The sequence below is a fragment of the Balaenoptera borealis genome (genome assembly GCF_965194805.1).
Source record: "Balaenoptera borealis genome assembly, chromosome: 5".
Classification (NCBI taxonomy): Eukaryota; Metazoa; Chordata; class Mammalia; order Artiodactyla; family Balaenopteridae; genus Balaenoptera; species Balaenoptera borealis.
The window spans coordinates 98,593,061-98,609,191 of record NC_138862.1 but is presented as its reverse complement, the minus strand read 5'-3'; the positions used below and the strand labels follow the sequence as shown (position 1 = coordinate 98,609,191).

At 40.0% G+C, this 16,131-nt stretch overlaps 1 protein-coding gene across 1 annotated transcript in view; it reads right to left on the bottom strand.

Annotated features, from left to right (window-relative positions):
- WDR49 (WD repeat domain 49) overlaps positions 1–11,326 on the bottom strand; it is a 155,190-nt gene extending 143,864 nt beyond the window's left edge. Inside the window, 2 exon segments of the mRNA XM_082393612.1 lie at positions 6,972–7,158; positions 7,540–11,326. Of these exon segments, the coding sequence (XP_082249738.1) occupies positions 6,972–7,158; positions 7,540–7,707 (355 nt within the window). The 5' untranslated portion in view covers positions 7,708–11,326.
- Positions 11,327–16,131: the final 4,805 nt, after the last annotated feature.

The window sequence follows — 16,131 nt, the reverse complement described above, 5'->3', positions numbered from 1 at the left end:
GAAGTATGAGTAGGAGTTGGCTGGAGATTGGAGGGAGGGAAGCGGGAATATTCCAACATGAGGCACCAGCATTTGATAGGTCCTAAAACAGGAATACTGTTAAAGCATTCAAGTAACTAAAATACCACCAGCATGAACAATTTGGGTAATGTGCCAGTGTCAGATAATTTTGTGACTGACTTGTTGGAACCATAAATCCAGACTGAATACCAGTGGCGAGGGGAGGGGGCCTTGAAGGCGGAGGTAAGGATTCCCTTGAAAGAAATGGATGTTCCCATTCTTTACAGCCCTAAGAAAGTGGAGAGATAGGTCTTAGACTAAAGTAAAGGAAAATATTTTCTGGTATCTCTGGGGCCAATAATCAGTTTGGCCTCCAGGCTCTAAGGAATGAGCAGTCTGGTATATTTCCAGGGGGATTAAGGAGCTGAAAGTAGCCCCTTGGCCATATAAATGTGGCCAGAAGTGAGGAAGGGGAACAAGTTAGTAGGATACCAAGAGAAAGGTCTGAAACAGCCTTATCCAATAGCACTTTCTGTGATGAAGAAAATCTTCTATAATCTGCACTATCCGATGTGGTGCCTACAAGCTACATGAGCCTACTGAATACTTTAGATGTGGCTGGTGCTTGTGAGTAACTGAATTTTTTATTTTATTAGATTCTAACTTTATTTCATTTTAACTTAAATAGCCACATGTGGCCCATGGCCACCATATTGGACAGATCTGGAGGAAGACCAGTGTGACAACCTGGCCTCAGGGGTGTTGAGAGAAATAGGGAGGGAGAACATGGGAGGTGATGGAGTAGAGGAAAACTGTGTCCCTGGAAGTCCTCAGCAGAGAATGCTGGTGCCCAGAGAATCAATATCTCACAAGATGCTTATCCACAACATGGCGGTAAGACGTGATGAGGGAAGAAAAGACCCAAGGGATTCGTGTCTGAGCAAGCGTGAGGCAGAGCTTCAGGCAAAGGTCAGAAATCAACAGGAGACAATTCAGAGGGTTCCTATTTCTAGCAACAAAGTTGGTGGGGTCTTGTCTCATCATTGGGTGTGCTATACTTGCTAACACAGGACAAATGTGAAATCAGAATAGCACAAATTATAGTTCTCCAGTTGTCTTTCTTCATTTTCCTTTTTTAATTTTCAGGAAATTACAAAGGTAGGCTGTGCCCTAGGTCTAAAGGTCTGGCTAAGTTGATACACTACAAATGAATAGCAATGGGCATCTTTGCTTTCTTTCTTTCTCCTTTATGACCAGTTTCTTGGTTGCCTTCTCTGCTTCAGTCCTGGCCAAAGCTTAAGGTTAAAATGTCTGTCCCCCAAAAGCACTCTTCACCACCCTCTCTGACCAAGATGAATTTTTATAAGCACCTGTTATGAAAGCACACAGAGAAATTAGAAAAGGCATGAAGCTGTTAGAACTTGTCACAAAATTTAGCACAAAGGCAGCAGTGTTCAGGAAGACCGAATTTTCATATGTGTTGACAAAGAACTTCACTTGCTTGTGTTTTGGTGATGGCATCGTTTGTTAACCTCACCCATGAATTCTAGCAACTCAGACAAAATCACCAAAGAATTCCTGTGTTGTTTCCAATTGTGCCAGCTGCAGGGCTGTTGGATTTGTCTTCACGCTTTTACCTTAATGCTGAGGAGGGGTGCCTGCAGGGTTCACTGATTTTCTACTGCCATCAAAAATAGGTTTTTTTGATTCCACTAAGGGAGTTGGGGCGAGAAATGCTCTGCCCTGCTGCCTTTGTTCAGCAGGTGATGGATTGACTGAGATTGCTGAATGTACTCTGTACTATGGAATAAAGTTATAGATTAAGCTTTACCTGTTTACTTTCTCTCAAGCCTCCACTGAATGCCTTTAGAAAGGAAAAAAATAATAAAAAAGCAATGAGTTTATTCCTATCTTTCCCTTTTATTCTTCCACCCTTCTCTGCATTGATTTTATTGTAGGAAGTGTTGATTATTTGCTGATTGTGCATTAATTCCAAGTTACCAAGGCACAGTGCCTGTGTGCTACTAACTTGACATGCTCGTTTTGTTAATGAATTCCTTATTCTATTGGATTCCTATTCCTTAGAGCAAATCTCAAAGGGAGATTGCCTGGTGGCCAGTGGGAGCCATGCCATACAATGGGCTGGGAAGTTGGCAATCTACCCCAGAACCCTGGCTCTGCCCCATGGGATAACTCAATTAAATATCTTTGAGCTTTATTCTCCTTATGTGTAAATGGGAAATAAAAATATCTGCCCTGCCTACATTCCAGGCTGGTGAGAGGATCAAATAACACGATACCTACAGAAGTGTTTTATAAAATCTTACTGAACTTCAAAGATATTAAATTTTTATTCATCATTTTTACCTCCACTGATTCCTAGAAAGAGTTTTAGTTCAGTTACAATAGAAGGTACATAGGCAGTTGGACCATTAAGGCAAAGATAAAAGAGCAAGGATCATATAATGAAAACAGAAGATAATTGTTCCAGAAAAATCTATGTTAAGAATAGTTGTATCAGTTGAACACTAAATTTAGCTTTGAACTTCCTGGCAGCTAAGGCAAAACACAAAACACCATTAGGCACACGACTTTCCTTAATCTATGAAATAAGCACGCTGGTTTATTAGGAGAGATGGAAAGTTTCCTACCATTAACTCTAAGGATTGTGGGTGAGAATGTTTTCTGGGCAGGCGCCTGCCTACACTTTCCAGATCCCTTGCAATTGGGATGGGAACCTGGTCCACAAAACCCTTCCTCACGTGCTCCTTCATGCTCTTCCCCCATGACTAGCTTGGCATATGGCCATTGTGGAAGGAAGAAGATGGAAGGAGCCCGGGGACCAGAATCCCTACTTGGAGCTGCCTGCCTATTAGAAATATCTGCTCTCTATATGAGCAAGAAATAAGTCTTTATCATGAATGTGCTATTATTCACAGTTATTATTTTACACAGTTTGCATACCTTATAAAAATAAAGATTTTCTAATTTTGGAACTTTATTGGATTCCATAATATACAGTTTTTAACTATCAGTCTTACCTTAAAAAAATTTTTTTTAATGATCTTCATGGACTGTCTCATATTTTGACAGAGGCAAGCAAAATCTAAGAGTTCTGAGGAAAGGGAATGAAACAAAGATGGGTGATTTTATTTATGTGCTTGGAATGGTGATGTCTGGGGTAGAAGAGAAAGAAGCAAGAGGTAAGAATAGTTCTGGAACATGAGCCTTAGCCAGGAAGGCCTGTCCATTTGGGTAACTTAATAGTGGAGATACAGTGAGCAATGAGAAGGCGGGTCCCTAATGAACTGGGAGAATCCTGACAGTTCAGAAAGAAGGATAAATAATGGAAAGGTGGGAATCTGACTGTCTGTATATTTTTTTCAATCTCATAGCCTTTTAATAGATTAGCCCCAGCTCACTTTAAAAATACAGATCAACACTGCCACCACCAAGCGGGTTACTCATTTCTCCTTCTCATCCCTGGGGGAGGTGAGGAAAGAAGGGGTGGAGCAGGAAACCAGTACTGCTCTTTTTTTTTGGGGGGGGGTTAATATGATTTATTTAATTGTAAATGTATGTAATTAAATTTTTTATAACAGTTACTGTCTGTATTCCCTTAGAGTCTAGCCTGCCCAGCAGGGCATTAGACCTCTCAGCTTTGTCCTGTTGGTACAAGGAAGCGTTGTTCATAGGCCCTACTGTAGACAGAAATCTTGGGAATTTTATAAAGACAATCAAGCATGAAGATATCATACATTCTGTGGATTTAACCATTTATTATACCTTAAGCACAATTTTCAGACCTGCAAAAGTGCCTTCTGAATTTCTCTGGTCTTTTTAGATTGTCAGCACAAGTGTGTTGTGTTTAGATTCCATTCAGCTCCCCAAGACAAGTTTGTTCTGAGAACCTTCCCCGAACATCTCCGGGGACTTCCTGTTAGGATTTTTACTCTTCCTTTCTCACACTGAACTGTCTTGGCCCTTCCTACTTTAAGCAGAAATAGTGCACCTTTTACATGTGGTTTAGGAGATTTCATTTCAAGCTATTTAACCTAAAGATTTAGTAGGACTTTGGCAAACAGCAGCATGGAGTAGACAGGGTAGGGCCAGGCCATGGCTCTGGGCCAGAAAGAATGTACCAGGAGGTGATACAGACACAGCTGCTGACAGAGGCAGGTCACGACCCAATCCAGTGAATCCAGCAGTATAGGCAAACTAGATACAGGCCAAATAGGCAACAAGGCTTCCAAGATCAAAGAGCAGACTGTCCTGACATGAAGAGGTCAACAATGGAGAATTAAAGAAAAGAAATATTCAGGAACCTACATAGCCACAGTCTTGGAAGAAAGTCAGTATACATCAAGTCTCAATGCGGCTTTTCCAAAATTCCATTTCCCTTGGACCATAATTTCTATTTCTCAGAATTCCTATAAATCAGCAAATCACAGCCATCCTTCCTCCCACAATAACTGACTTCTGAAGTATCTAAGAAAATGTAAAATATGTTTGAGATTAAAATAATATGAATATCCAGAGACCACATCATTTCTCTAAGCATTACAAGTGCTACAGGAAAGCTTAAGTAACAAGCATTTTACAATTCTATGAATAATACAAGTTTCATTCCCTGTGAGCTGATATATGACTTTTTGGACACCATCACTTGAAAGAAAAAGAAATCCTCAAGTTACTTTTCTAGTACTTCTATCCAGATAACTTCTTTGTTCTAAAGAAGAGGATCAAGACATCACTTAAAATCTTCCGCATGCTAATAAAATATGAAGTAAGACATGGAAAGATGATGCTTTTGTACTCTTCTATGTGAATTTGTGTCTTTGCAACTCATTGCTTCCACTTCCTACCCCAATTAACAGGAATGTAAAAGCATAGTTGTGAGTGTTATTCAAAGCTTAATTTTTTTTTTCAGGAAATGCATGAGTTAAAATTAAGAGAATGTTAAAGATCATGTTGTTCAACCTCTACTCACTGAACATATAATACCTATGTTAATTGAGCACTTTTTCTGTGTCAAGCACTCTTCCAAGTGCTTTCCGGATAATACCTCATTTAATCCTCGCAACAACCCTGTTATTCGCACGTTAGAAACAAAGGAAACTGAGGCTCAGAGAGATTAAGCAGTTTGCACAAAGTCTCATTGTCCGTGGCAAAACTGGGACTCAAATCCAAGAAGTCTGACCCCTGACTCTTAAACACTAAGTGATTCTGACTCATATACCATCATGCAATAAACATAAGCATTACTCACTTCATTCCTAAATGTTACTACTAAGATTTATATGGTATGTGATATCTCATTTGGAAACATATGTGAAACATTGACTACAGAAAGACTCAGCTTCCCATTTTTCAATTAAGCATTGCTACTGCTATTTAAGGACATGGACTTTACCTACTGTCTGAAAACTCTTCAGCTCCAAATAAGCAATCTGGGTACAAAAAACAAAATACGAGATGAAAGGATCCAGCGCCAGAATCGTGGCATTCCAAGAGCATGTCTTTAGTGACTGGACTACAAATCACTGACTTTGGGGTTCTGTGTTGCAGCACAGCCCCTGAGGGCAATTTTTCTTTTCACAACAATCTACACCTGTGGCCTGTGGGCACAACGCTCATGGCAGTTGGAAAAGAGTCCACAGAAATCATCTAGTATATGATTCTTCTCTAGGTGTCCATGCTGTGTGTGGAAACCGTGTTGTCTCAAGGGTCTAACTTTTATTCCCGGTTGTACATTTGCCATTGGATCGTTCCATTCTGTCTGTTGAGTCTATTAAAAATCGATGGACTTCATTTTTCTTGAAGTATGCTTGCAAAGCTCAATTTCTTTTTTAAAATTAGGTTTTTAAAATGATTGTAATTAGATTGTCTAGGTTCATGCAAGCTCTGAATAGCAATTTCTTTCTCCCTTTTGGTCCATCAGTGGTACCTGCTTTTCCAACTGGTTAATTTCAAAATAAGTGATCCAGCCTTTGAAACATTTAAAGTTAAAAATATATATATCTTGAGATCGAATTTTCCTATTTCACTTGGGTTCACTCCAGACTAATTGGTAATTTGAAAAGAACACCCATCCCCTAACCTTTTATAGCAGTTTCACTTTCTAACACATTGACTTTATACAGTTGATGCTCCTAATAGACCCTAGCGTTCAACTTTGTGTTCTTAACACCAGAAAAAAACTGCCACATTTCTGTTCATTCCAGAGTCAAAGCTGTCATAGTCTGCTGTTACGTTTTTCTGAATGTCCTCAAGCTGTCAAAATGTTTGCTATGTCTATCAACATATGCCAGATTCATTTGGGGCATTGGACATGGGCAGCACTAAAATCTTTCAGACAAATGGGTTTGGATGAACTGCAAATACATGAAGATTAAAATGAGAAAAGTGTAGGGCAGAGCATGTCTTTGCTACTAAATATGATAGATTCTATTAAAAAGAAATGATTGATACTATTGGGACATTATCAACACAGGTAAAATTTAACTAGTTATACAAAACAGGGTATAGTAGAGTATTTCAGTGGTTACCAACTCTTTTTTTTGGATAGGTAAAGATTAAAATTTGTGCCAATTACAGGCCAATATAATGGTGAGATTTCATCATGCTTTATTAATTTCAAGGTGGTATTCCCAAACATTGTATGTTTGTTTCAAATTAATATGACATTCTCAAGTACCCCCAGAGGACATTCTGAAGCCCTGAGATCATATTTTAGCAACTGTAATGCAGTAGAAAGGACGGAGGCTCATGGCTACCTAAATTCCACAGCACGGAAGAGCACTTCTTCCTATCAGCATGAGAAGCTAAGAATCATTTTAATATATGCTGTTCATTAGGCATAGCTGCAGAATTCAAAATTAATTAAGATAGAGAGAAGGAACTTATTCATTTATAGTTAAAATTCCTAAGGTTTATTTTATATGTAGAATTAAAATAAAATTTTTAAAATGTTTTCATTGGCATTGCTCCAATATTTACAAAAAGAGTGGCAGACTGGTCCCTCCCATGGGGTCTGGGACAATGAAGTGCCACCGTCTGCTTTGAAAAGGAGCTGTGTCGCTCGGGGTGAGGCAGGGGAGAATGTTTGCACACGGAGAAGTGGCAATTTGCATTTCCAGAGGGATACTTCCATGTTACCTGCAAGGACAGTTATTATTGGGAGTCACCCTAGAGATCTGGCTTCCCCCTGTCACCATCGTAACTTTGTTTTCCAAAAAGATGTTGATCTCTAAGAAAAAAATTTGTCCAAGAATTCATTTTCCTTCCTGGATGGTAATGATATTCAACAGCAGCAATTTCATACTAAATAATATTATTTGTCCCAAAGAACTGAGGGATAAAGTTACTCTGGTGTTAAATCCAGGTCTCACCAATTCTTTTCAATTCCCTGTTTTAACCATTAAGTATATTTAAAAAAAAAAAAAAAAAAAAACTTTTAAGAGAAAAATCTCTTTCTGTTTCATCCTGGTCTCCTTCATGAGCAACTCAAAGTCTCCGGGAAATAAGATTAACGCTTACCTCAAAGACTCTTTGTATTTGGACAAAGTCGCCCAGGCTGAGTTGGTTTTCAAGCAGGGCTATGCAGGCATCTTCCTCTGCAGTTGCACCTTGTGAAATTCCCTCTGGGTTCTCTGGCCCGGGCTGGGATCCTTTGTTCAACTCAAGGGTAGCATTCTGGCAACTCATAATGGCTTTAACTCTTCTTAACAGCCTTCAACTCTCTAAGTATTTTTCTTTTGCTTTTTCTTTTCCTTCAACAGGTGCCTTTGAAAAGAAACAACTTAGCAATCGAATTCCAGAATCAAAGTACATTTCAAGGTATTCAATTAGGAGGCAAAAAGTTCAGGCCCAGAGGTAGGCAATGAAAGCTCTCAACCCCCGCACTTCCTTACTTCCACAGTTTATTTTCAAAACCCACTGTTGAATTGTTTTAAAACATCCCCTCCTTATACTCTGTTTAACCTGGCTTGATTTTTAAAAGTGTAAAAGCTTCCCCCGTGTTTATAGCAACTGACACAGAATGCAACATCTAATACTCACTTAAAATGCATTAGAAAAGCAATTTCTCAAAATCTCTTTGGCTAACCTTGCTTCTATTCACATGTTGTGGTTTTAAACTCCATTTTCTTGTGTGGAGGCGTGAGGTGACACAGCTGCAAGGTTTCCGACCCAGTGAAGCGCTGGCCTCTGAAGGCCACCTTCCCAGCAATGTGGCCTTGTTTGTTTCATCCCTCCCTGCTGCCTTTGTGTATTTCCTGGCAACCAACATAAAGCCCTTAACCTCCCCAACTAATGACTGACCTGAAGGTTGGAATTTATAATGTAAACATTGAGGCTTTTTTAAAGGGCAATTCAGCCCACTCATTTTTTATTAAATTTCACCCCTGCATTATTTAATGACAACTTTTATAAATACATTTTCTATGAAGCATGTTATGTATCATGAAACAAGATGATTAGCCAAAGAAAAGAGCAATGAATTTAGGAATGTTACATTTTCCATATAAAAAATGTTTCATTCTTATTTAATAAGACTCCATTCCTATATTCTCTTTGTCTTAGTTTCTATGTATATAAAATGGGGATGGTTTAGCATAGGCTTCCAATTCATTGAAAGTACAGGGGAGGGGGAAACACAGCATAACATAATATGATAAACCTTATGATAAAACTACTTACAGTACCATCACTGGTTCAGCTAATATTAATGAAAAGGAAGGAAAAAGGAGAAAGTTAATATTTTGTTTTAGTATTTACCATATGCCAGGCACTACACTAAGCACTTTGTAATTCCTTATCTTGTTAAAGCTTCACAATAACCCTGCAAGGCAGACAAGATCACTCTTCCCACTTTACAGATGAAGAAGCAACGTAAAGGCCAAAGGCCATGCAGTCAGTAAGGTGTGGAAAAGGACAGAGTGGCTCTGCCTTCCGAGCCTGCCCTTTAGATGGAGGCCATCTCTGCACCTTATTTTCATCTCTGTAAAACTGAAAAGTTGTCACTAGATATTCTCTAAGTTCTTTTCCTACAATTTCATTCAACGAGCTAGTGTTCACAGGCACGTGGTGGTACAAAGCACAGTCCCTACAACACAGAGAGGCAAGTACCCCAAGGCTTTCCTGGACCAGTTTTGGAAAAAAAAAAAATGAAATATCATTCATGTAGCCATTAATTCATCAATTTCTCTGTCCATCATTCATTCCAAAATCCATTTACTAAGGACCTGGTGCCTACCCGTGAGGGGTTTACAGTCTTATAGGAGCTGTTACCTGTCTAGTTCATCTTTCATGCCAATCCCAGTCTCTTGCTGTTTATAGTGCTGTGTTGAGAAGAATTGTGAAGTTATATGTAGGCTCAGAGGAAAAGAGTGACCTTATAAATTACGGATGTGTATCACGGGCACAGAAGGGCTGAGGGAAGCATATTTACCACACATTTGCCTTTCCTGGTTTAGCCCTTCGTGTAAATTAGAAAAACAACTTTAAGCCCTAATATGATAAATTCCCCTAAATCATCTCACATAGGGATAAAATTTGTCTTCTTACCATCCTAATAAGCAAATTAATAATAGTTTAGTTCAGCCAGATCAGTCCTATAAATGTCTGTAAAATGTTTTATGGTGATATGTTGAAGAGTTGGGCTTAAATAATAGACACTAATGAGGGAAGGAAGAGGAAACAGAAAAAATATTCTGTGAAGCTGCACCGGGAGAGGTAGGCGTCCCACTGGATGATGATGCAAAATTCTCTAATTATTCTAAGAAAGTCAAACTGCCTGGACTACTTAGTTTTCATAAAGATGCAGCTCTAAACATTTTCATTAGTCAAAACAGGAGAGTATAATGAACAGCTAACAAATTACTGTAGAAGTTAATTAACTGACAGTTTTCTTTCGGTAAAATCGTGGCATTAGAAATCATTCTTGATCATAAAATCTTCTATGGCTTTTACCTTCTTTGTAACGGTGTGGTTAACTTTCAGGTCATATTTCCAATGCTCTGAAAAGTCCATAACTAGCCTCTTGCCGATACTGAAATTTTCCTTCTTGCTTGCCATGAATCAATTATGAGTTTGTGAAAATCTGCCACATGCCCAGTGACATCCTAGGCTCTGTGGGGAACGGTGCACTGATGAAGACAGTCTGTGCTCTCAAAAAGTGGAAGTTTCAGGACTTCCCTCATGGCACAGTGGTTAAGAATCAGTCTGCCAATGCAGGGGACATGGGTTCAAGCCCTGGTCCAGGAAGATCCCACATGCGGCGGAGCAACTAAGCCTGTGTGCCACAACTACTGAGCCCATGTGCCACAACTACTGAAGCCCACACGCCTAGAGCCCGTGTTCTGCAACAAGAGAAGCCACTGCAATGAGAAGCCCGTGCACCTCAGCAAAGAGCAGCCCCCGCTCGCCGCAACTAGAGAAAGCCCACGCGCAGCAATGAAGACCCAACGCAGCCAAAAATAAATGAATAAATAAATAAATAAAAATTTTAAAAAAAAAAGTGGAAGGTTCAGTCTGGAGAGAAAGCTGACTGGCTGACGGACACTTGCTCTCTTCTCCGGTAGGGACCAGCCAACAGCTGCCAGCATAGCGGAGCACGCGGCACCCAAGAGGACAATGCAAGCAGATACATCCACTAGCTTTTGCTTTTTTGGGAACCCTGGGACTGAATCATTCTCCCCACTGAACAGACACTCCCATATGTGTCCTTATCACAACTCCCAGTCCACCCCCAAATCCCTGCTCTCTTCCTCCCCCGAAATTCACACGCACCAACACAAATGCAGGCCCTGTCTTTCCTTTTAATTTCCCTTCCCTTTTGTTTGTCCTCCCGTCACCCCAGGCCTGTTCTTACTAACATTCTTAATCTTTGCCTAGAATTCTCCCACCACCTCCTTCCTATAATAGAAAGCAGCTTCCCCTTATAAACCCCCTTTCCCACCACACCATCTCAAGCTGAAGCTCCTCCTTGGCCCAGGCTCCGTCCTTCAGGGTCAGTGGAAAGGTGTCTTCTCACGGTCTCCTTGCTTCTTGAACCCACACCTTCCCAACATGGTCTCAGTGGCCAAACACACCCCTACAGCCCCCAGCTCCCTTTAAACATCACCTGCTCCCAGAGCCTGAGAGAAAGCACCAGCCCAGCCTTTGGCACCTTTTTTTTTTTTTTTCTAATAGATCTTTATTGGAGTATAATTACTTCGCAATACTGTGTTAGTTTCTGTTGCACAACAAAGCGAATCAGCTATATGCATACACATGTCCCCGTACTGTACCTCCCTCTTGAGCCTCCCTCCCACCCTCCCTATCCCACCCCTCTAGGTGGTCACAAAGCACCGAGCTGATCTCCCTGTGCTATGCAGCTGCTTCCCACTAGTCAACTATTTTACATTCGGTAGTGTATATTATGTCCATGCTACACCTTTTAAGCCCTCAACAAATACTAGTTTCTTTCCTTCCTTGTTCCGGATCCTCCTGGTTCAAATTAATTCCTCCTTCCACTCTGCAACCACAGCATCGTGTTTACACTTTCACTACAGCAGTTTTTCTTTCTGCCTTGCAATATAATTAGTTGCCTTTGTATCTGTCTCTCTCCCACAACATTAACTCCCTGAGGACAAGGATGGTACCTCACTAACGCCCACAGCCCTACACTGCCCAACGCAGAACTTTGTATAAACTACACAGTGGTATGGTCATGTGTACTCATTTGTAAAATAGGATGGGCTGAAAGCGAAATTCTCCTATAGCTTTGAGTTTTCAGTGCCGGGTCCTGGGAATGGGTGGCACTGAGTCCGAAACGGAGGCAGAGTTCCACAAAAAAAAATTAATGAGGGAAACAAAGTTTGAGGTTGTATCTTCAAGGCTCTTAGAATAAACTGTTCAAGCACTTTTGAAACAAAGCATTTGGTTTTTTTAAAATTTTTATTTATTTTTTGGCTGCGTTGGGTCTTCATTGCTGCACGGGGGCTTTCTCTAGTTGTGGCGAGCGGGGGCTACTCTTCGTTGCGGTGCGCGGGCTTCTCATTGCAGTGGGTTCTCTTGTTGTGGAGCACAGGCTCTAGGCATGCAGGCTTCAGTAGTTGTGGCCCACAGGCTCAGTAGTTGTGGCTCGTGGGCTCTAAAGCACAGGCTCAGTAGTTGTGGCATACGGGCTTAGTTGCTCTGCGGCATGTGGGATCTTCCCAGACCAGGGCTCGAACCCGTGTCCCCTGCATTGGCAGGCAGATTCTTAACCACTGTGCCACCAGGGAAGTCCTGAAACAAAGCATTCATTCATTCATTCATTCATTCATTTATTTATTTTTGGCTGTGTTGGGTCTTCGTTTCTGTGCGAAGGCTTTCTCCAGTTGCGGCAAGTGGGGGCCCGTCTTCATCGCAGTGCGCGGGCCAATCACTGTCGCGGTCTCTCCCGTTGCGGAGAAGAGGCTCCAGGCGCGCAGGCTCAGTAGTTGTGGCTCACGGGCTTAGTTGCTCTGCGGCATGTGGGATCTTCCCAGACCAGGGCTCGAACCCGTGTCCCCTGCATTAGCAGGCAGATTCTCAACCACTGTGCCACCAGGGAAGCCCCAGCATTTATTTTTATACATGCAATTTCTACACAAGACGCTCCCGTGTCGAGGCCCTACTCTGTCCCAGGCACTGCTTTAGACACCAGAAAAGCAAAAATGAATGAGACACAGCTCTGTGCTCACTGTCGCTCAGAGACATATAACAGTAAACGTTGGTTTTAAGTTAATTTTACCTTTGGAGAAAGCAGGTCCCCTGTTAATTCTTAGGCAACAAAATATTTCCTTTTTTTGATCTGCTGAACAATGTCCAAAGTAAGAAAACAATATTTTTATAACAGCATTTCTCAGGCTGTTCAAGTATTTAAACACTGAGAATTCATGAAATAATGATATCCTGAAATAACTAAATATATCATTTTGCAATAAATTGCATATTGTTATATGTCAAGTTCTAGTCTAAGCAAGCAGTTGTAGCCAAATTTTAAAATACATGGAAGTGGAAGGTAAAATTAGGAAAATCCTAATTTTTGACTTAAGCATTCCTACTCATTTGAAAAAAGCAACTGCGATTTTTATATTATCAGTAGATACTTAGGATCCACTGAACTGAATATTGAGAATCAGTGCTTAAAAATATTCTCAAATTCAATCTTTTTTATGCAAATTCTGATAGGCCTTCCCAACAGTTAATCACTTTTTGAGCCCTCTTTGTTTTAACATAAAAATCCTTGTCTTTGAAATCCAGTGTCCACGTTCAAAGTCCCACATGGGCTTGTTGTTTGTCAGCGGGATTTCCACGAGGGAGCCACTTTCTGGGCAATTACTCTGAACTACCAAACTCCTTTATGTTTCCACTCTAAGAGGACGCTGCATTTTATTCCATTTAGAGCTTGAGAACAGTGTGTCAAAGTCACCTTGATATTGAACACTTGCATCCATGTATAGAACCACTAAAAAGTAGTCACAAAATCATTGCATGAAAGGAGTCACCGAAAATCCAGTAAACATTTATTGATTTCTTCCTTGAAGAAAGAAGGAAAGCAGGTAGGTGGGAAATTAACAATTATTGAGTCCCTAGTATATGCTAAACACTGTGTTAGGCACTTTCACAAATTAATTTTATTAAGCCTCATGATATCGCTGCAAGACACTTGATATTTTCCCAATTTTGTTTTACTGATGATGGTACCAAACAAGATTAAGTATATCTTCCCCACCTTCACACAACTTGCAAATTATATAATAATATCATAGTATGGTCTCTGCTAAGACTTGACACATTTTTTCATTTAATTCTCATTGAAACTCTATGATGTGGGCACCATTATGGCCACCATTTTACAGATGAAGAAACTGAGGCTTAGATGGATTAAATAACTTGTCTAAGATCACCCAGCAAAGCTGTAATTCAAAACTCAAATCCTTCTATGTACTCCACAGTGTAGAACCCTGTACAGAGTAATCGGCTAGACACCATAGTAAATTCTAATCCAGTTTGGGAGCTGAGATGTGTGAAAAGTGGGGAAACGAGAAAGCATATACTTGGTAATAAAGTCAAAGGAACTTAAGAATTTGGACTCAGTACACCGGGTTTAAGTCTTAATTCTCGCACTTTCAATCCTTTATTTCTTGGGCAAGCTGAATCATTTCTCAAAATGAAGATAGTAATATTGTTTATTTCAGAATAGCTTTAAGGTTAAAATGAGATAATATGATGAAAGCTGCCTGTAAATTGTAAAACTTTATGCACATGAATTAGCATTAATAATAGTACACAGTCAGAGAAAGGGAAATTCCCTGCAAACTCAGAAAGATTGGGTAGGAGTTCACAGAGAGATTGGAATATTGTAATTGTAAAACAGAATGAAGCAAAATCATCCATGTCATGATATTTTCTGTTGAAGTTGAGATTCTATAACCATTTTCATTGCTCCTAGGAAGTTCTTACATCTAAATCCATCCCAGAGAGATCAAAGCCATATCAATATATTCAAGGTTAGTTATTAAATACAATGCTTATTGTGTGTGTGTGTGTGTGTGTGTGTGTGTGTGTGTGTGTTATACTTAACACTTTGAAAAAACATTTTCTGGCTTAGAATTAGTTAGAGATAATGGCAACTACAGAAGTCTCCTCTAATGGATCTGGTCTGCTTAGCACTGAACCTACTTTTAATAACAACAGAAATAGCTCTTCCCCATCACCAAAACAGTGTTACCACTATCCGTCATAACATGAGCCTCTTACTGTTCAAGTGCCCAAATCCCCAGAATCAGATGTTTTGTTTATAAAGCATTAAAAACTCTGTTTTAGAAGGAAAGTACTCTCTAGATGACTTAGCCTCAAGGGAGGATACATACATGTAAACATATACATATACATATGCATATGCATATAGGAGAAGAAAGAGGGGAGGAGCCATGTAAGAGTGTAAGATTGGGAGCTTCTAGACAAGTTGTCTCAAAGCAAGGGAGGGTCATGGGCAGCCGCAGCGCTGATCACTACCTGGGGTGGCAGAGGTGTAATTAGAGATAAAAATATCTCCAGAAGAGACAAAATGTAAGGGGACAAGAGCTCTAAGGTCAGAGTCAGGAGACCTGGATCTTAATGTAGTCCTACTGTGTCCATGTAACACTAGACATTTACCTTTGGGCTTCAGTTTCCTCGGTCGTAAGTGGAGATAATAGTTCCTACAAACCCACTTCAAAGACTCGCTTTAAGGCTCAAAGAAGATCATGTATGTGAAAACATTGGCTAACCAGAAAGAGCTATGTAAATATTTGTTGGTTGATGCATTCATTCATTTTATAATATTTTTATGTCACTTAACATGTGTAGGGCATCATCGTCATGATACCAACGCTTATCAGTCATGGGTCTTAACAGTAAAGGGCATAAAGTCTAAAAAATGAATCATGTAGGTAAAATAAATGTTATAGATGAAGTACTACGTGGACTTGGTTAAGAAAGAGATTGCTTAAGTATATTTGAGGGGGCATTGTGAATGGAGCAAAGATGGCTTTGGAAGAGGTGGCACTGGAGTTGGTGTTATGGCTTGCTTTATGTATCCCCAAAATTCATATGTTGAAGTCCTAACCCCTGATACCTCAGAATGTGACCTTATTTGGAATTGGGTCATTGCAGAGCCAATTAGTTAAATTAAGATGAGGTCATATTGGAGTAAGGTTGGCCCCTAAGCCAGTATGACTGGTATCCTTATAAAAAGAGGAAATTTGTACATAAACACACACACACACAATACCATGTGAAGATTAGAGTTACTCTGCCACAAGCCAAGGAAATACTAGAAGCTAGTAGTGAGGGCTGGAACAGATCTTTCCTTAGTGCTTGCAGAGGAAGCATGCCTGCTGTCACCTTGATTTCAGACTTCCAGCCTCCAGAACTGTGAGATAATAAATTTCTGTTGTTTAATGAAGTCACTCAGTCTGTGGTACTTTGTTATGGCAGCCCTTGGAAATTAATACAATTGTTTATATGGTAATACAAGGAAAACAGTTTATGTATAGAAAAGTATGTTATTAATATATTTATTATTGTTATGATTAAGCTAATAAAAATGTAAATATAATCATTGTAATACAATAA